General features: G+C 51.0%; 2 protein-coding genes and 1 long non-coding RNA gene across 3 annotated transcripts in view; 2 read left to right on the top strand and 1 right to left on the bottom strand.

The window, feature by feature from the left end:
• Positions 1 to 403: 403 nt before the first annotated feature.
• Positions 404 to 7,594, bottom strand: LOC148832636 (sialidase-1-like). The gene is made up of 6 exons (XM_088918650.1): positions 7,389 to 7,594; positions 5,313 to 5,502; positions 4,251 to 4,513; positions 3,682 to 3,864; positions 3,223 to 3,442; positions 404 to 1,680 (listed from the first exon to the last, which is right to left on the bottom strand). The coding sequence occupies exons 1-6, from the start codon at positions 7,494 to 7,496 to the stop codon at positions 1,463 to 1,465; spliced, it is 1,182 nt and encodes a 393-aa protein (XP_088774776.1). The 5' UTR covers positions 7,497 to 7,594; the 3' UTR covers positions 404 to 1,462.
• A 121-nt stretch (positions 7,595 to 7,715) lies between these two features.
• On the top strand, positions 7,716 to 11,793 carry LOC148832635 (uncharacterized). Its single transcript, XR_016091253.1, has 3 exons — positions 7,716 to 7,793; positions 9,898 to 10,055; positions 11,581 to 11,793. It is a non-coding gene; the product is annotated as an uncharacterized LOC148832635 (long non-coding RNA).
• Positions 11,794 to 11,817: 24 nt separating this feature from the next.
• The window catches only part of LOC148832634 (scavenger receptor cysteine-rich type 1 protein M130-like), a 31,626-nt gene continuing 23,831 nt past the window's right edge, over positions 11,818 to 19,612 (top strand). Inside the window, exons 1-8 of the mRNA XM_088918134.1 lie at positions 11,818 to 11,857; positions 13,094 to 13,408; positions 13,836 to 14,144; positions 14,316 to 14,438; positions 16,242 to 16,340; positions 16,969 to 17,040; positions 17,554 to 17,640; positions 18,357 to 18,486. Coding sequence (XP_088774260.1) covers positions 11,848 to 11,857; positions 13,094 to 13,408; positions 13,836 to 14,144; positions 14,316 to 14,438; positions 16,242 to 16,340; positions 16,969 to 17,040; positions 17,554 to 17,640; positions 18,357 to 18,486 — 1,145 coding nt within the window. The 5' untranslated portion in view covers positions 11,818 to 11,847. The remainder of the gene's footprint in view (positions 11,858 to 13,093; positions 13,409 to 13,835; positions 14,145 to 14,315; positions 14,439 to 16,241; positions 16,341 to 16,968; positions 17,041 to 17,553; positions 17,641 to 18,356; positions 18,487 to 19,612) is intronic.

Genomic DNA, 19,612 nt, shown 5'->3' with positions numbered 1-19,612 from the left:
GGGCATAGAAATAACAGTTCTCACTCTGAAGTTGAAGTTGAAAAACTGAAGTTGGGATCCTGTAAATAATGCAACTCCGTAGTGACTGTAATGGAAGTAGACTCTGCCTTGAGAAAGGATAGGTTTACTGACCACAGCTTGTCTGGAGAAACTGGACACGGACAGACAAGAACGCCTCAGTAGTGGGAGTCACTAAGGTGCTGGTTCAGTTCTGGTGCAGCCCGGGAGTGGGTGTCAGTTCCACAGAACCAGGAGGCCATATCAGTGTAACAGTAGAAGAGTGTTTTCCAGGCCCCCAGGTTAGTGAACTCGCACTGAATTTACAATTTCTCTGCCATTATAATGGTTATAATGCTTAGAATATACAGTAGGTTCCAAAGACGTCAGAAGAATCAGGCAACACTATTTATTATTTACTTTATTTAGATGCTTATGCTTTACAAAATACATACAAGAACTTGGAAGTATTTCCCCCCCCAAATTATTAAATAGGTTCCATGCAAGGAACATGTCCATTATCCCTGAGTTTGTCTTCCCCTTTGAACATGAACAAACACTGCAAGTCCACCGTATCCTCTGTCCCACTGCTCGGTCAGCTCCCAGCTCAAGAAATCCAAACCTCTGACCCACTCCTACCCATGCATCCCAGACAGGCCCACAGACCTGTCTGGGATGTTCAAAGGGGAAGGGAGAGCCCTGCCAGCTCCAGGAAGCCAGAGCTCAGCCTGGCCTACCACTGCCCCCCGGCGCTGGACAGAACAAATACCCCAGACCTCGTCTACCACTGCCCCCTGGGGCTGGACAGCAGAAAAACCCCAGACCTGGTCTGCAACAACACTGCCCCCTGGGGCTCTATAGTGGAAATACCCCCAGACTACCACTGCCCCCTGGGGCTGGACAGAACAAATACCCCAGACCTGGTCTGCAACAACACTGCCCCCTGGGGCTCTATAGTGGAAATACCCCCAGACTACCACTGCCCCCTGGGGCTGGACAGTGGAAACACCTCAGACGTTGACTACAACAACCCACCCCCGGTGCTACAAAGGAAACACCCCAGACCTGGTCCCTGGTCTACAGCGTCCCTGCCAGGCCTGGCACAGCGAGCCACAGGCTGGCAAGGGCTCAGGCACAACTCCTGCTCACCAAGTCCTGTTCGCCTGTGCCAGGAAAGCCCCAGGACTGCCACCCCGCGCTCAAGCCTTCATGCGCCAAGGCTGGCAGCAACAGAGAGGGGAAAAAAGTCACAGCAACAGGGTCACGGGCTAAATCAGGTTTTCCCAGCCCAGAATAAGTGGGTTTTTGTGGATCCTGTGTGAAGTTCTAGAGGAGCAGTTCAAACATCCGTCCGGTTGCTCAGCTGGAACTGAAAGCTTTCCGCGTCGAAAACAAACCAGACCCCATCGAGACGTTGATCTCCAGCAGTCTGACCTCTCCAGTGAGCGCGGCCCCGGGCCGGGCCCTACACGCCCCCGTACAGGTGGATCTTGGCAAAGGAGACGGACTCGTAGGCGTCCCGGTGCCCTTTCTCGTAGACCACGTAGATGTACTTCCTGTCCTCCACGCGGCCGCGCAGCGTCGTCATGGAGGAGTATGCGCTGGGGCCCCGCCACAGCCGCAGCGTCCGGGGCTCCCAGGACGAGCCGTTGGTGAAGGACCAGCGCAGCGTCAGGTTCACGCCTGGGGCGGGGAGAGGGAGAGGGGTTACCGAGAGCGAGGCCACACCAGGGGGCAAGCGCCCGGCCCGGGGTTTCTCTCTCCTCGGCCTGAAATCCGGCGCGACCGTGGCTCTGCTCACGGCCTTGTAGCGGGCCAGTCCACGTGTGCTGTTACTAAGGCAACATGCAGGCCCACGCCCCACACCTCACCCCCAGTCACTCAATTCCCAGCAGCCCCAGTTCCCAGACTGTCTTCATGCCAGATTAATAAACAACAATAATTCCTTACACTTATATAGCACTTTTCTGGACACTCCCCTCAAAGCGCTTTACAGGTAATGGGGATCCACCACCCCCAGTGTGCAGCCCCACCTGGATGATGCGACGGCAGCCATAGTGCGCCAGAACACTCACCACACACCAGCTATCAGTGGGGAGGAGAGCAGAGTGATGAAGCCAGTTCAGAGATGGGGATTATTAGGAGGCCATGATGGGTAAAGGCTAGGAAGAAGTTTGGCCAGGACACTGGGGTTACACCCCTACTCTTCTGGAGAAAAGCCCAGGGATTTTTACTGAACACAGGGAGTCAGGACCACGGTTTTACGTCTCATCCGAAGGACAGCACCTTCTTACAGTATAGTGTTCTCATCACTATACTGGGGCATTAGGACCCACACAGACTGCAGGGTGAGCGCCCCCTGCTGCCCCCACTAACACCTCTTCCAGCAGCAGCCTTAGCTTTCCCAGGAGTCTCCCCTCCAGGTACTGGCCAGGCCCTGAGCTCCAGGGGGCTGCCAGCTGGGAGCTGCAGGGTGATATGGCTGCTGGATATCTGGAGGGGAGAGGACCACAACACAGACTTGCGGACTCGGACGTTACACACTGCTGAGAGAGAGGCAGAGAGGCAAGCAGAGAGGATGGCGGGGCACTAACTGCGCTTGAGAAGAGTATTAACAAGGTGTGTTGCATGTGCAACAGAGCTCCCCCCTCCCTGTGAGAAGTGACCTGTCTGAAACACCAGGGGGCGCCATGGGTCTTGAGAAAGAAAAGCTCCAACTCTTCCCTCAGCCTCAAAGCATGTGCCCTCCAGGAGCTTCACAGGCGGCACAGGAGTGAGCAAAGTCAACAGGTATTTGCAAGGTGGTCAGGAAGACCCACTGCCCAGGGGTGGCCAGTCTTATCCCCTACAAAGCACTCAATTTCAATAGTCGGAGACAGAAAACACTACGCCTGGACACAGATTCAAAATTCAGAGCTCGAGTTTCAGAACTCTTAAAGGCACTGACAGACACTCCAGAGTACTTCTCCAGAACCACAAGTGGGAGCTATGTGAAAGAGCACTTAAACCTGAGAACAGGAGGTTCTGCTTTACACAAAGGGTGGCGGGAGTGTGGAACAAGCTGCCCAGCCATTTTGTTGAGGTATACCTCCGATACCCTGGATTCTCCAAAAACACAGCTGGCTGAGACCCTGGGATCAATGAGGTGCTCACTATCAAACGGGCAGGGTGGGCTCAGGGGTCTCCTCTCGCCTGTGACCCCCCCCCTCGTGCTCGGGCTCTTACGATGGTGGGGGTTGGCGGGGTTGGTGAAGAACAGCACCCCGTCCTTAAGCAGGGCTCCGGCCGCCACCACGGGGTCCACGAGCGTCTCGTCGAAGCGCACGCTCTCCACGGGCAGCGTCTGGCCGCCGTCCTCGCTGCGCGCCAGCAGCCGGCAGCGGCAGTGGTACGCGTTCTGGTTGCGGGCGTTGACCACCACCGAGCCGTCGGGCATCTCCACCGGCTTCCAGGAGAGAGAGAGAGAGGTGGGGGGTGAGGCGGACAGAGAGGGGAACGGGACACAAGGACAACAGAGGTCAGTATCCACAGACAATGAGCTACTCAGGCAGGACAAGCAAAGACAGGCTGAGGCCAAGCGCTCAGGTGCATCACCTTTAGTGTCTGAAAACAAGTTTATTCTAAAATCCCTGAACCAGCACCCGAGTTACACCCCCCCCCCCCCGCCGTGTGCGAGAGACCTGCCTGGCACTCGTCTGGGTTGAAGTCCCCGGCGCGTTTCGGCTGGTTGTAAGGGATACTCTTCAGCGCTGCTCCGTTTCTCCAGCTCTGCCCGTGATCGTCGCTGAGCACACAGAACACCCCGTCCCCGCTGATCGTCCCGTGACCACACACTATCAGCCTGCCCCGAGCCGGGGGGAGGCGCTTCTACACGAACACGGGACAGATCAATACACCAGGCGGTCAGGAACACTGATCGGGGACTGCGGCTGACTTTCTTATGCTGTAGTGTCCAGTCAGTGTGTCTGGACTGTATTAACCCCTCTCTCTCAGTGCAGTGTTAATGTACTGGAGTGTCCAGTCAGTGTGTCTGGTCTGTATTAACCCCTCTCTCTCAGTGCAGTGTTAATGTACTGGAGTGTCCAGTCAGTGTGTCTGGACTGTATTAACCCCTCTCTCTCAGTGCAGTGTTAATGTCCTGTAGTGTCCAGTCAGTGTGTCTGGACTGTATTAACCCCTCTCTCTCAGTGCAGTGTTAATGTCCTGTAGTGTCCATTAAAACACATGAACCCCTCCCCCTCCTGCCCCCATACCTGGAGGCCGTAGCCTGGCCCTGGCATGAACATCTTGGTGCCCAGCTCGGTGGACAGGTTCCTGGGCCTGCTCCAGCTCAGCCCGTCATCAGCGCTGTGAATCAGCATGGTGCTGGACACACTGCAGCCGATGTAGTGAGGGCACAGGGTGTACATGACAAACACCGTGCCCGTCTCCTCGTCCACCACCACAGAGCCCAGGTTCAGCCCATCGGTCACAGCCCCGTCGTCCACGATGAAGGAGGTAGGGCTCCATGTGGCACCTGAGAGAGGAGAGGGATCACAACTCAGAGCCAGGGAGACAAAACACTCTGACCCCATGATGACAAATACCACATACTACATGAGCAACATAAGACTGTACAGTACAGGCACACTGACTGGACACTACAGTACATTAACACTGCACTGAGAGAGAGGGGTTAATACAGTCCAGACACACTGACTGGACACTACAGGACATTAACACTGCACTGAGAGAGAGGGGTTAATACAGTCCAGACACACTGACTGGACACTGCAGGACATTAACACTGCACTGAGAGAGAGGGGTTAATACAGTCCAGACACACTGACTGGACACTACAGGACATTAACACTGCACTGAGAGAGAGGGGTTAATACAGTCCAGACACACTGACTGGACACTCCAGTACATTAACACTGCACTGAGAGAGAGGGGTTAATACAGTCCAGACACACTGACTGGACACTACAGGACATTAACACTGCACTGAGAGAGAGGGGTTAATACAGTCCAGACACACTGACTGGACACTACAGTACATTAACACTGCACTGAGAGAGAGGGGTTAATACAGTCCAGACACACTGACTGGACACTACAGTACATTAACACTGCACTGAGAGAGAGGGGTTAATACAGTCCAGACACACTGACTGGACACTACAGGACATTAACACTGCACTGAGAGAGAGGGGTTAATACAGTCCAGACACACTGACTGGACACTACAGGACATTAACACTGCACTGAGAGAGAGGGGTTAATACAGTCCAGACACTAAACTCAGAAGGAGGAACAGCGGACTGGGGACAGACCTCTGTCTGTGGAGCGCCTAGTGGCAATGAACTTGGCTCCGCTGTCCGAGGAGGAGCGCTTCCTGGCCTCGCTGAAGGCGAGCAGGCTGCCCTGCGGGGTGAAGGTCACCAGGGGGATCCGGTAAGTGTCCACTTCTCCGGCGCCGCCGCTGACCCACAGCAGCTGCTCATTCAGCAGCAGGGGGCTGACCTGGAGAGACAGAGGCCTCCTCGGTCCCGGTTCTGGAGCTGGGCCTGGGGCAGACCCTTCTCTGACTGATCTACAAATACTGACTGATCTCCTGGCTGAGACTCTTCCGAGCTCAGTCTTGGTTTCCACAAATACCCCAGTTAAAGCACATTATTTCCCCCAGATCCACAGCTCAGAACTCTATTGTCTCTCCTCACTCTGACAGTCAAGACTTTGCTCCCTATTTCAAGTCAAGGAGCTTTATTGGCATGACCAATGAGTAAAATCAGTGCTGCCAAAGCAAAACAAATACAATTAATATAAAACAAAAATCTACAGACATTTACAATAAAGACGCAATCATAAGATATTTGCATATAAACAAATGGAGCATTATTGAGAGACAAGTTCAGTTTTCCTCAGGCTGTGACAGGGGATCACATACTGGGCTGCCAGTTCAACTGAGTTCCCTCCTCCCTCTCCCAGTAGGATTGGGACTTGTTGTGATTCTGGCAGGTGTGGGAACTCGGGGATTAGATTTCTGAATTTAGGGAAGAATGATTCTCTAATCCCAGAGTATCTGTCACAGTGCAGTAGGAAGTGCACTTCTGTCTCTATTTCTCCCCGCTGGCAGTGGGAGCACAGCCTGTCCTCTCTGGGCAGCCAGGTCTGCCTGTGTCGCCCAGTTTCTATGGCCAGGCTGTGGTCACTGAGCCTGTCCTTCGTCAGGGTCTGTTTCTGTTTGCTGTTTCTTATCTTGGTCAAATATTCGGCTAGTGTGTCTTGTCTGTTTAGGATTCTGTAGCATTCTGGTTTGTTGTGTTTGTGTGTCCCAATGTGCTAGATATTGCTGTTTGATCTGTGCTGTGAGCAGCTCTGTCTGAGCAGCTCTGGGTGTCCAGCTGATGATAAGCAGGCAGGTGGACACCTGGGACACACCCACAGCGGGAGTTCTGATTGGTTAGATTCCAGCACACCTGAGGGAAGGCCACTCTGAGCTCAGAACCTGGAACAGTGCCAAGAGCAGTTACAAATCAAATATATCAGTCAAATATAAACCAGACAGAAATCTGAAGTTAATTAGCCTGTAATTAAGAACTCGGACGAAACAAGAAACAGAAGAAAGTCTTTCACGTGGACCAGGAGTAGGAACCCTGCCTTATTCCATTTTAGGAACTTCTTGTGCTCAAATAACTGTAAATAACAGATCAACGTTTACTCTTGCCTGGACAAAGTCATCCCAATGGGCTTCTCCAGAATTAGAGAAGCATGAACCAGAGGGAACCAGTGGAAAATACATGGAAGTGGATTTAAAGCCTAACATGAGGCACTTCTTTACACAAAGGGTTGTAGGAGTGTGGAACAAGCTGCCCAGCCATGTTGCTGAAGCTGATTCCCTGGCTTCTTTCAAGAAATGGCTGGTGAGATCCTTGGATCTATTAACTATATCGAACAGAGAAAGTGGCTCGAACTTCCTCTTGTACAAGGAGTTTTTTGTTCTAAATCTTTGTAAAATATGGCAAAAAACCAACCACAAGCAAAGACACTGGAAGCGCGGCGGGAACCAAGCCTTACCGCACTACCAAAACGGCAGCTTCAGCAAAACCGGATGTCTCTGAAACAAGCTTCTCTTAATTGTTGCTTTTGTGTGGACCCGACTAAAAAGGGGAACTTTTAGCCGTTCAAATACATTTCTTTGCGACATCTTTATCAAAAACAAACTACCAGATTCGAGACAGGTGACAACACTACAGGGAAGGCTGGACCATCTCAACACCCTGCTGCCCGTAATTTGATTAATAAATGAAAACTTTCCTCACCGGAGATCTTGTTTATTAAAGGGCTACTTTGCATTATTCCTCCAAAGAACTATTACAAACATCACCCATCATTAGCGTGTTACTTACCTTCTCAAATCCCCCCGAACTCAGCGGGATTAATAATGTAATGACGACTCCTACTGGAAGAAGGCGAATCCAGTTTCCTGGACTCTCCGTTTGACCAAAACTCCCCATCCAGCCTGTCCACGGCTCTATAACACTCACCCCCTACCGATACTCACAAGCCTGTGTCACTGCTGCGACTCCACCACCAAGGGCGGAAAACAAACGGTGAGATCATATGACTTTAGCGGTCATGTGACCAAGAGGAGCCGTTGGCAGGCATCGGGCGCCATTGCGGCTCGGAAAAGGGGAATCCCCTGTGTCATGCCTGGGGGAAATACGGAGCCAAGATGGCGGCAATGTAGACGCAGTATCCCGAGATCTGATCGGCACGTTCGTCGTTTGTGCCCAACCTTCATTTCTAGGAAGGTAATGTGATAAAAATTGGTTAAGGCGGGAAGATAATTAAATCGACCTAACTAAGTTTTAGGTGGAGCAGATTTAACGTCTGGTCTTTTCTAAAGGCCTAAAACGGATTCTGGATCCTGAGGCCAGGGAGTTGAGAGCTCTTGGAGTAAAGTATTGTGGCAACTGTCGGCGTTTTGACGCTATTGCAGGTAGGGGTGGGACAATATAGTTCTTCACCTACCACAGGGACTGCTGGGAAGCTGTTAAGAGCTACTTGTATGGGACTCCCTGCCCTGTAGGCGCTGTAATTAATTGCTCTACTTGGACTCCTCACCTGGTTGTTGTTTGTGGATCCGTCAGCCTCCCTTGGACTGGCCCCCAGTGGTCTACAGGCTGGTCATGGGTGGGGTTATTGAGTCCTTGTGGTCGTCCTGAGTGGTGTCGTCTCCCTTGAGCACCTTGACGTTGAGCCCACAGCAGTCCCTGGCCTCAGGCTGTCCCCTCCTCAGGTCTCGCCTTTTCCTGCGTTCGCCCCTGTAAAAACAGACAGAGGTCCGATGTGCACCTCTCTTTCTCTCTCTCTCTCTCTCTCTCTCTCTCTCTAAGTCTGTAACTCTCTTGCTTTCTCCCTTTCCAAGTCTCTCTAACGCCCCGGCTCCTCTCCAGGCTCATGATTACAGGGCTCGCTGTAAAGAGAAGGGCAGTAAAACTGTCGGCGGTCATCTCCGGCCTGTTATTCCCCACGCCACACACACAGCCGGATCTGCCACAGTATTAAAAAGGAAACTAAAGTGCTAAAATAACCTGCGTGATCGTTTGTAAGCAGCGACATTTGAGGTACTTTTATGACCCCAGCTGCCACTGAGCACTTCCATACTGAAGGCTTAGCTGGAGAATTGACCTGCAGTGGCACTGCAGGGTGTCTGGGTGCTAAGGTCCCACCTCTGTTTCCTGCTCATGACAGGCGGCTTTAGGGAAGACTGCTGTGAGGATTTTCTAACAGTAAGCAATGTGAAGGAAGAAGGCCAAAATAGGTCATTATTCAATGTGAACAGCCTCGAACAAAGTTCGAAGATTGTTCTGAAACATTTATTTAGGGTTGGTATGTAGTTATGGTGGAGCAGCAGCAGTGTGGAGCTGTGGTTATAACTTTGACCTCTGAAATGGAACGTTGTGGGTTTAAGTCCTCTCTCCTTTTTGCTCTTCTCTCTTCTCCCTCTGCCTCTGTCGTCTCCTCAAATTCAACAGCCTATCAGTGTGCGACACTCCCTTCAGGCTAGAGACTCAGTTCCTTCAGTGTGTCAGTGTGGGAGACTCCCTTCAGACTAAAGAGACTCACTTCCTTCAGCCTGTCAGTGTGGGAGACTCCCTTCAGAATAAAGAGACTCAGTTCTTTCAGTCTGTCAGTGTGAGACACTCCCTTCAGACTAAAGAGACTCAGTTCCTTCAGCCTGTCAGTGTGGGACACTCCCTTCAGACTAAAGAGACTCAGTTGCAATTGAGTGGAATTAAATAGCTTTCTTTATTCAGTATCACTCAATGGTGGCACAGCTTGTAGGGCCTGATGCCTTATAAAGCCTCTGTGGGAGATAATTCACAGAAGGGAAGATGAATTGAGGGTAGAAATTAATTAGAAAAGAGAAAAATTAAATAACAGAGGCTAAAATGAATTAGCAGAGTTAAACTAACTCCATAACATGGGCAGCAGCAACAGACTGACAATGGACTTGAAAGACAGACTTTCAGGATTTATTCTTCTTCTTGCATGTATATGCCTAGTGTTTTAACATATCCTGATGGGGACAAAGCCCCCATGTGCATTTGGGAAACAGCAGATATGTGATTCCTTGCAAATTATTTCAACCGAGAGCTGTTCTATGACAAACTACGTGTGGTCCCCAAAATGATTAGTTCATTAAGATAAGATAAAACTCTATTGATCCCGAAGGGAAATTGAGGAAAATGTTCCGGCTGTGTAATAAAAACTATGCAGCCAGGTGCCGTGAGGTTTGGTTACCTGCTTGCCTGTGATTCTCTGCTTGCCTCTATGCCTGCCCTGTCTGTGAAATGAAGAGCTGTGTGACCTGATCCTTGCTCACTCTCTCTCTCTCTCTCTCGCCTGCAGCGCAGGGCTCGTCACTGCTGGGAGGGGTCTACCTGGGAGCAGACTGTGTGTCTTTGATATGTATGGACAAACCTGACACAGTCCGATGTGATTTGCCATCTGCCCTGTTTGAAGGTTTCCTGCTGGCAGGCTGAAAAAGGCAAGGCAGGGTGTGATTGGTGAGTCTGGGGGCCATGATATAGCTAAGAGGCTGGGAAGCGAGAGTCTCAGCTCAGTTGCCCCGTGGGCTCGGGTGTGAAGTCAGGGGTCTGGGCTGCAGTCAGGGGAGGGCTGGTCCGTCCTGACGATGATGGAGAGCCGCCTGTTCGTCTTCGCTCTCGCTGTCCTGGCGCTGCCCACCTCAGCCGGTAAGTACCATAGTCTTCCTCCTCTCCAGCCACTAAGGGACTTGGAGGGCCGAGGGTCAGGTGTGAGCTCAGGTGATTCATCTGCAGTCTTTCCTGTTACTCGCTGGCATGAACCTGGGCTCACTGGACTTCTAAACACCATCACTGATTAATCTGTATTGTGTGATAAACCATTTTACTGGAAGAAACTAGTGAGAATTGCAGTTGTGGAAGAAGGGCCCTTCTTTACCTGCTGCTGTAGAGGTAAATATAAACGGGGTGAATCAGAGAAATATTCCATGTTTCATGAGCAGCGCTGGTGTGCTGGGGCTCTAGCAGAGCATTAGGAGAGGGACATCCTGCTCAAAGAGCTCTCTGAATTCCCAGGCAGGCTGTCCAGGGTTTTTGATTGTCTCTGCATTAGGATTTGTTGGGGCTCTGGCAGTTGGGTTCAGGAACAACCAAGTGTGATCACAGCAGTGTTCTGGAATAGCAAGATGTGCTCACAGCAGTGTTCAGGACCAGTCTGGAGTGCTTACAGCAGTGTCCAAGACCAGATGGATGTGCTTAGAGAAGTGTTTAGGAGCTTGTTCACAGGGGTGTGCTCACAGCTGTGTTCAGGAACAGTAGGGTTGTATTTACAGCAGTGTTCAGGAGTAGCGGGGGTGTACCCATAGCAGTGTTCAGGACCAGGTAGGTGCGCTCACAGCAGTGTTCAGGAGCGGCAGGGGTTGTACTCACAGCAGTGTTCAGGAGTAGCGGGGGTGTGCTCACAGCAGTGTTCAGCAGCAGCAGGGGTGAGCTCACAGCAGTGTTCAGGATATGGGGGTTGTACTCACAGCAGTGTTCAGGCACAGTGGGGTGCGCTCATAGCAGTGTTCAGGAGCATCAGGGGTGCGCTCACAGCAGTGTTCAGTGTTCAGGAGCAGTGGGGGTGAGCTCACAGCAGTGTTCAGCAGCACCAGGGGTGAGTTCACAGCAGTGTTCAGTGTTCAGCCACAGCAGGGTGTGGTCACAGCAGTGTTCAGGAGCAGCGGGGGTGAGCTCTTAACAAAAGGAGCAAAAGGAATAAAAAAAAACTCCCTCTCCCCCCTGTCCCCCGGTCAGTGACGTGAGGCTGGTGGGCAGTGCCCACTCCTGTGAGGGCAGGGTGGAGGTCCTGCACGCGGGACAGTGGGGACAGTGTGTGACGATGACTGGGAGCTGAAGAACGCCGCCGTGGTGTGCAGGCAGCTGGGCTGCGGATCCGCCGTGTCAGCACCAGGGGGCGCCTGTTTCGGACCGGGGTCTGGACCGGTGTGGCTGGACGGTGTGTCCTGCGAGGGGACGGAGGTCACACTGAGCCGCTGTGTTTCAGAGGGATGGAGGGCAGGTGGAGCTTTTCTACAACGGCAGCAGGGGCAGCGTCTGTAGCAACAACATGACCGACCTCGCGGCCGCCGTGATCTGCCACCAGCTGGGCTGCGGAGACGGCGCGGGTGTCGGGGAGATGGCGTCCAGGCTGACCGGCGCCCCCCGGTGGCTGGACGACATTCGGTGTCGCCTGCAGGACTCCGCCCTGTGGCAGTGCCCGTCGTCGCCGTGGGGCCAGAAAGGCTGCCGGGATAACGAGGTGGCTGGGATCATGTGCTCAGGTACTCGGCTCGTACTCCGGGACCGCTCTGCTCGGCCGGTCCAGCCCCCCCTGTAGTCTGAAGTCCGAGTTCTGCTGGTTCTGTGGAATGTGGAGCAACATGTGCAGCAGTGTGACCTGTGTCTTTCTATTGGATCTGTGATACGAAGTTAAGTGTCCCTCAGTATCCTTGTCCCCTCTTCCTGAATCGTGAGCTGTTCTGTTACCCAGCACCCACCTTTATTATCATGCAAAACTGGTTCTCACATCTGATTGGCTACACACCATGGCCACAGCCAATTAACTGCACCAATGACGTCACAGTCAAGGGGCGAATTACTTTGCTGAGCTTGTCTAGTAATTGGTTATAATATTTGAAGAAATAAGGTCTCCTCTCCAGCAGGATGGGTTTCATCACAGCCTGGCCATAAATACTAAAGCTGCAAATTGTTTGAAATAGATGTACATATATTCTTGTTAGATGTATCTGTAAGATGATGTGACTTTATTTTGAAGAAAAAAGGAAAGATTTTATTTGAACCTTGTTTAGGAGAGCTTGCCATTCTGTTATTTTAGGGAACTGATTTTCTTTGCAAAGAATCCCCAGGTTGAATCCCCATTCTCTTCCAGTTAATGATGCCTTATTTGAATGGGATTTTCATTGAAGTAAGATTTAGCCCTGGGTTGGATTCTCTTTTATTGAGGAGGCAGGTTGCTCTCTTGTTGGCCCATGTAGCTGTTATGTAGGATTTGTGAATACTGGCTAGCTGTCTGGCTGATTAAAACAGTCCTCAGTATCTTGTATGTTGTATCAGTAACTTGTATCTTGTATGTTGTGTTGTGTGTTACTTTGTGTTATTGTCATTGTTAATAAATATTGGTTTGTACCTGATTTATTACTCTTACACCAGAGGAACAAAGAGCTCAGGTGCCTCTAACTATGCCGAGACCTAGGGTATACTCTTGCCATTTGGGGGTTGTGATTATTAAATTATTGATTAGCCCACTCTGTATTTTGCTGTTTTCTTAATCTCCATATTTGTAACAATGTAAATCATTTTATACATGGTAAGAAAAATCATGCATCCCCGAGCTTGGAAGAGAGATATCAGCAGCTCATGTGCATTTCAGAGGGGGATACAGATTTCCAGGGATTACTGAACTGGACAGGACACTGGTTCTCTTCCTGCTGCCATATACTGTAGAGGAAGCACACAACTCTTTCTGATGTGTGATCGCTGGCTCTGTCTGCTCCCAGACCACAGGTCCCTGCGGCTGGCCGGGGGACCAGACGGCTGTGCCGGGAGGCTGGAGGTCTATCACCGTGGCTCCTGGGGGACGGTCTGCGATGACTCCTGGGGCCCGGCGGACTCCCAGGTGGTGTGCAGGCAGCTCCAGTGCGGGACGGCCCTCGGGGACCGGGTGCAGACCTCCTTCGGACCGGGGACCGGACAGATCTGGCTGAACGAGGTGGGCTGCGCGGGGAATGAGTCGTCTCTGTGGGAGTGTCCCTCGGCGGGCTGGGGACAGCACGACTGCGGACACAAGGAGGACGTGGCGATCGTGTGCTCAGGTACCGAACCCACAAAGTGATCAAACTGCTGCTGCAGTTTTGAAATAGACACATATCCAAATTAGATGTAGCTGCAAGATGACGTGAGTTTTCTTTAAAGGTGAAAGCAAAGATGTACCAAGATACAATACCTCACTGCCGGGAAACCAGACTCATGAACGCAACCCAGGTGAGTCCACTGAGCACTGTGTACATGCACTGCCCCATGTGAGATTCATTATTTAGATATAAGAACATAAGAAGGCTTACATACAAAAAGAGGCCATTTGGATCTGCTAGCTTGTTTGATAGACAGTAGTTTACTTAAGTGAGGATCTCATCCAGCTAGCCAGGATATCAGCTTCAACAACATGGCCGGGCTTCTTGTTCCACACTCCCACCACCCTTTGTGTACAGAAGAGCCTCAGACTCTTAATTCGCCTTCCAGAGCTGGCACTGCGCCTGGTGGGACCCAGTAACTGCTCTGGCCGGGTGGAGGTGCGGTTTGAGGGCTCCTGGGGGACGGTATGTGACGACTCCTGGGACCTGCAGGATGCCCAGGTGGTCTGCAGACAGCTGGGCTGTGGGGCGGCCGTGAGGGCCGTGGGCAGTGGCTCGTTCGGCAGGGGACACGGCACCATATGGCTGGACGAGGTGAAGTGCGCGGGCGATGAGCGCCACCTGTGGGACTGCCGCCGCTCTCCCCTGGGACAGAGCGACTGCACACACAAGGAGGACGCTGGGATTGTCTATACAGGTGAGCGGGGAGCGGGTGAGATGAAAGATCACTCAAATCCAGTCCTGAAAGGCCCGAAGGTCTCTGGTTCTCTTTCCACTTGAGGCCTCAATTAGCTAATTTGACAAACAGCCTTTCCTTTTCCTTGAGGCCCAGCGCCTCTGTTTATACCATGTCTTCCCGCCCATCCAGAGGTGCTGCCAGGGGGCGGCCTGTCCGTGCCGCTGACGGCGCTCCTGCCGCTGGGCCTGCTGCTCCTCGGCACGCTCCTTGCCTTGGCCTGGCAGACGCAGCAGAACCGGCAGCTGAGGACAGGTCAGGCGGGGTGTCCTGCCCACGGGCACGCGTGCAGCAGCGCCAGACTGGGGCGTGACTGAGCCCATCCCTGGGGCAAGTGTTCCCAGGGATCTTCGCACACATACATGCACTTGGTCGCTCTCACTCACACTGGAATACGCACATGTGTTTACACTAGTGCTCACACTCGCACTTGCATTTGCACACACTCGCACATGCACACACTCACACTTGCACTTGAACATGCAATAGCACACACACATACACACTCTTTGTCATGCACTCCCACGTGCACTCGCTCTCGAACACACTTGCACACAGACGTACACACCGACGCAATTGCACGCACACACACTCGCATACACATACAATTTGTATTTGCACATGTGCTTGAACTTGCACATGCACACAGGCATGCACTCGCACATACATATACACATGCATTCACACTTGCAGACTTACATGCCTTCTCAGTCGCTCTTGATCATACTTGCACTCACACTAGCACACACATTCACACTCACACATGCACTCACGCCCACACACGTACACAGACTCACACATGCTAGCACATACACTAGTACACGCACACACATACTTGCACTTTCACACATACATAGACTGGAATACGTACATGTGTTTACACTAGTGCTCACACTCACACTTGCATTTGCACATACTCTCACATGCACATGTGCTCACACTTGCACTTCAACGTGCAATAGCACACACACATACACACTCTTTGTCATGCATTCCCACACGCACTCGCTCTTGAACACACCCGCCCACACACGTGCACACTCTTGCACACACACATGTACACACACACATGCACTCCTACTCACACTTGCACATGCATTTGATCACACATGCACACAGACTTGCACTAGCACCTGTACATGCATTTACACACTTACATGTACTCAAGCATGCACTCAGACATACACAGATTCACTCACACCCATATACACGCACTCATGCACATGTATACACACTCAAACTCAAACTTGCTTGCACATGTGCTTAGCCTCGCTCTCGCACATGAAGTTGCACACGCACACACATTCACACTCTCACATTTACACGGTCACACGCACTTGCACTTGCACTCGCTACATACACAGACTTGCATTTGCGCGTGCACTCGCGCACTCACACACACTCGCACTTGCACATGTTCGCTCACACGCATAGGCACACATGTACACACACGCACACGCATGCGTGCACACAATGGCTGTAGAAGCAAAGTGGGCGAGGCTGTATCTCAATGTCCATGATTGATAACAACACCCCTTGACTGCTACCAAACCCAACCACACCTATCACCATACAAGGGCTTTTTGTACCCAACACACCACTGATTAAACCCGTGTGAGAATGTGCACTTCACCCCTGTTACCAGACATCTAATCCAGTGGTGCACAAGTCTGCAGCTCTTCATTCCAGCTCAGCTTAATGATCTAATTGATAAGAAATCAATTCATAGTATAATATTAATGCTTTTCAAAGATTTTCATCTGTTGGTGTTTTAAAGAGACCTAGAAAACCTGCTGGATTCTGCCCCCACAGGGACAGGAGTCATGCACTTAGTTTAGCTCCCACTGAGATTACATACTCTTTAATAAAAGCCCTTTGGCGTCTCTAGTGGCACACCAGCACATCTGCAACCACCTCATAGGCCTGCCTGCCACAGATCCAGTTAGCCCGCCAGCATGTCGCGCACAATCCAGAGAGGGACAGGACCGAGGAAGGACCGGCCAGTTGTTCCTGTACAGTTCGAACAGGAGGGCTGAACTGTTTCCCTTCCCCTCTCAGCTGTAGCCTGGAGAGAGATCGCTCTGCGGCAGGATGCCATCTATGAGGAGCTGGACCACAAGCTGTACACGGTGAAAACGTTCGGACCCCCCCGCAGAGGTGAGGAGAAAGATTGTCTTGGAAACTACCCCGGGCCTCCACACGCGGCTCACGGCAGGGCAGGACTAGCAGCCGTGCAGCCCGTTTGATTGTTTGTAGTTAATTGATCACAGGGTCTCATCCAGCTGTGTTGTGAAAGAAGCCAGGGTAACAGCCTCAAGAACATGGCTGGGCAGCTTGTTCAACACTCCCACCTCTCTTTGTGTAAAGACATACTTCTTGTCCTGACTGGAGTATCTCAGCCAGCTGTGTCTTTTAAGAAACCCGGGTTTAACGCCATGACTGCGGAGCTTGATTCTCACTCTCACAACCCTGTACGTAAAGACGTGACCCTGGTTCCCACTTTTAAATGCACTTCTGTGAGGTCTGCACTTGTGTGGGCTACTAAGTAGTTCCAGCTTGTAACTTCCACCTGGTTAGGTATGTCTGGTTACATAACTTCAGTGAAAGGCTTATGTTTTAAAGGTAAGGTACTAATCTTACATTAACTTGTAAAGTATTTTTGTTCTTTTTGAGCAAAAACAAAAGCTTTTTGCAAAACTTTGCAAATGTCTTAGAAACTCTTACCTAACACCCACTCCTCATGTTGAGTCATTGCCTGAAGTCTGGCCTGCTTTCCTGCTCACAGGGAGACTCCTGTTTGAAGAGCCGGCCTCCAACTATGATGATGTGGAGATCAGGGAGGGGCACCCCAACCCAGGTAGGGCTTCTGGTCCTCAGCTATCCCACAGTGCACCACACCAGCGCTCGCTCTACCCCAGGTAGGGCTTCTGGAGTCAGCAGAGGTCACTGGTCCTCAGCTATCCCACAGTGCACCACACCAGCGCTCGCTCTACCCCAGGTAGGGCTTCTGGAGTCAGCAGAGGTCACTGGTCCTCAGGTATCCCACAGTGCACCACACCAGCGCTCGCTCTACCCCAGGTATATTAATTTCAAGATTGAATGTATTACTTTGCATAGTTACTAAACACATCTGACATACAGCACCATGTAAGAACCGTTAGCTGGACTAACGTTGGGGCTGTAACAGCAGCCAGACAGCCCTGCGATTGCAATTCTGAGACTGATGAGCAGCTCATAACAATGATCATTTGTGACCTCTGTCCCTACAGTATATGACTGTCTGGTAGATGGAGAAATCTTCCACTGTGTTATGAAAGACTATTCAAGGACCCAGCAGGTTAATCATTCTGCATCTCGCTGTGGGGTCTAGGTAAGGCAACACCCCCCCTGAAGATAGAGGCTCCAAATGACTACGATGACGTTCTCCCTTCCAGCCAGGGTCCAGATGTGGTGTCAGGTGAGACATTCCCAGCTACAATTCCGGCAGATCCGTATGGGATCAGGCGTGACTGCCCTGCTCCGCCGCTCACAGGGAGACTATATTGATCTGGTGCTCCTGTAGTCCCTGAGGTCTTAAGAGCAGCAGAGTGGTTGCTATCACAGCCACTGTCCACTACATCGATAGAAATTAGGGGCTGTCAAAAAAATCGGGAGTGGTAAATAAAATATTTCAAATAAATGAATGATAAAAAAGTTTGGATTTTGGATTTTTAAATGTATTTTATATCTTAGTCCAGCCATGTTGTTGAAGCCGATACCCGGGCTTCCATCAAGACACAGCTGGATGAGATCCTCCATTCAGCATAGGAGACTTCTTTACACAAAGGGTGGTGGGAGTGTGGAACAGGTTTGCCAGCCATGTTGTTGAAGTCGTTATCTTGGCTTCTTTCAGGAAAGGCCTGGATCTGGGATCTAGGCATCACTTAGCTACTAATTACCAAAGGGGGCTGGATGGGCTCTCACATGTAACTGAACTTGTGCCATTAAATGTTCAAGCATGAACTCTTAGGGCTGGGTTTCTAAATGCTTTAAATCAATAGTCTACATGTTCTGTGTTCTGTACGTCTTCGCACATGATCTGTAATTGTAGCTGGAAACTCTGACACTGTCATGTAAAGCAGTTATTGTACGTCTGTGCCCGGAATCAGAGCATGTGTACTGTATGTCTGGTAGGCACCGCCCTCACTGCCCCTGGCATGGAGAGTGTCCGGACCACAATGCTGTGGGACAAAGACATTCCAGCTCTTGACAGGACGGACTACGACGACGTCGGGGTGCAGGCCTCTGCCAGGGGCCGAGCGCCGTGAGAAACAGTCAGATACCTTCAAGCGTTCATGACGGGATTCCATCTAATCTGCTTTGCTATCCTGAGCGCATGCTTGCATTGTCATGTCCTGCAGCCCGAGAAGCTTGAGCCCACCCACGAGAAAATTCCCACCCTCTGCCCGGGGTGTACCCCTGTCTGTGCTCCTCCCACGATCACAAGGGGGCGTCCCACATTGATGAGCACAGAGCGCATCTCAAGTATCAGCTCTTAGCAGTCGTGGGAGAATTGCTAATATCTGTTTCTACCCTGATGCTTTCCAGGAAGATTTGGAAGGTCTTGGCTCTCAAGCTGGCCTCAGGGAGACCCACTCTGAAAAGTATGATCTCCCTTTTGTCGCTCGTTCTTTTTTTAACGTCATGAAAACACAAACAGCTCCTTGGCCAAAGCTGTGCAAAGCAAAAAGTTTGAATGTTTGAAATGATCAGATATGTAAGAAAGATATCGCCCTGTCCACAGTAGAACCTCTAGGGGCAAAATCATGTTTCTCCCTCAAAATCTTTCAGATATTTCAACTAGGGAAGGGAGAATTCTTGTCAAAATCGACACTTGAGGAATGCAACACTCTTGTACACATTGCATTATGGCTCAGCGAATGTTTTTACATATGATATAATTGCAGGATGCAATACACTTAACATACTGCTGGAGCTCAGATCCCCTTATTACAGGCTGCCAAACAGTGGTAGAGAAACCTCTGAGGGAAACAGATATGGGTGTTCAAATTCCCCATAGGAAAAGGCAAAGTTAGCCCAGTGAAATCAGTGAGATAGGAACCAGAAGACAGAATGTAAACTACATGAAAGTGCATTTTAAACTTTTTAAGTGCATTTTTTTGGGGAAACAGCTGGATGAGATCTTCAGGTCTATTAACAACCTATCAAACGAGCTAGATGGGCTGAACGGTTTACACCGTTCAGTTGCACTTTTAAGCTTATGTGGTTGCACCTCATAGCTGGGCAATTTGTTATTTTCCCAAAAAAATCTAAAAGACATGCCAGGATGTCTTCATTGAAATGTGGCTAAAATGTGAAGAAAATCTTTCGAACTTGGCCAGCTGTTTTTCTGACGTAGTCAGCACTCTTGTACAGCAGGGTCTGAGATC

The sequence above is a fragment of the Atractosteus spatula genome, chromosome 6, assembly GCF_055471065.1.
Source record: "Atractosteus spatula isolate fAtrSpa1 chromosome 6, fAtrSpa1.hap1, whole genome shotgun sequence".
NCBI lineage: Eukaryota > Metazoa > Chordata > Actinopteri > Semionotiformes > Lepisosteidae > Atractosteus > Atractosteus spatula.
Note: the sequence above shows the minus strand (reverse complement) of the source record. Positions and strands in the feature narration are given on the sequence as shown.

What these genes read in the sequence shown, in the direction of transcription:
- LOC148832636 (XM_088918650.1), bottom strand. Translation starts at nt 7,496, where the DNA reads ATGGGGAGTTTTGGTCAAACGGAGAGTCCAGGAAACTGGATTCGCCTT. An exon ending in TAGGCGCTCCACAGACAGAG is followed by an intron (nt 4,514 to 5,312) that starts GTCTGTCCCCAG and finishes CTCCTCTCTCAG; the next exon opens with GTGCCACATGGAGCCCTACC. An exon ending in CCCCGCCAACCCCCACCATC is followed by an intron (nt 1,681 to 3,222) that starts GTAAGAGCCCGA and finishes TCCCCGCCCCAG; the next exon opens with GCGTGAACCTGACGCTGCGC.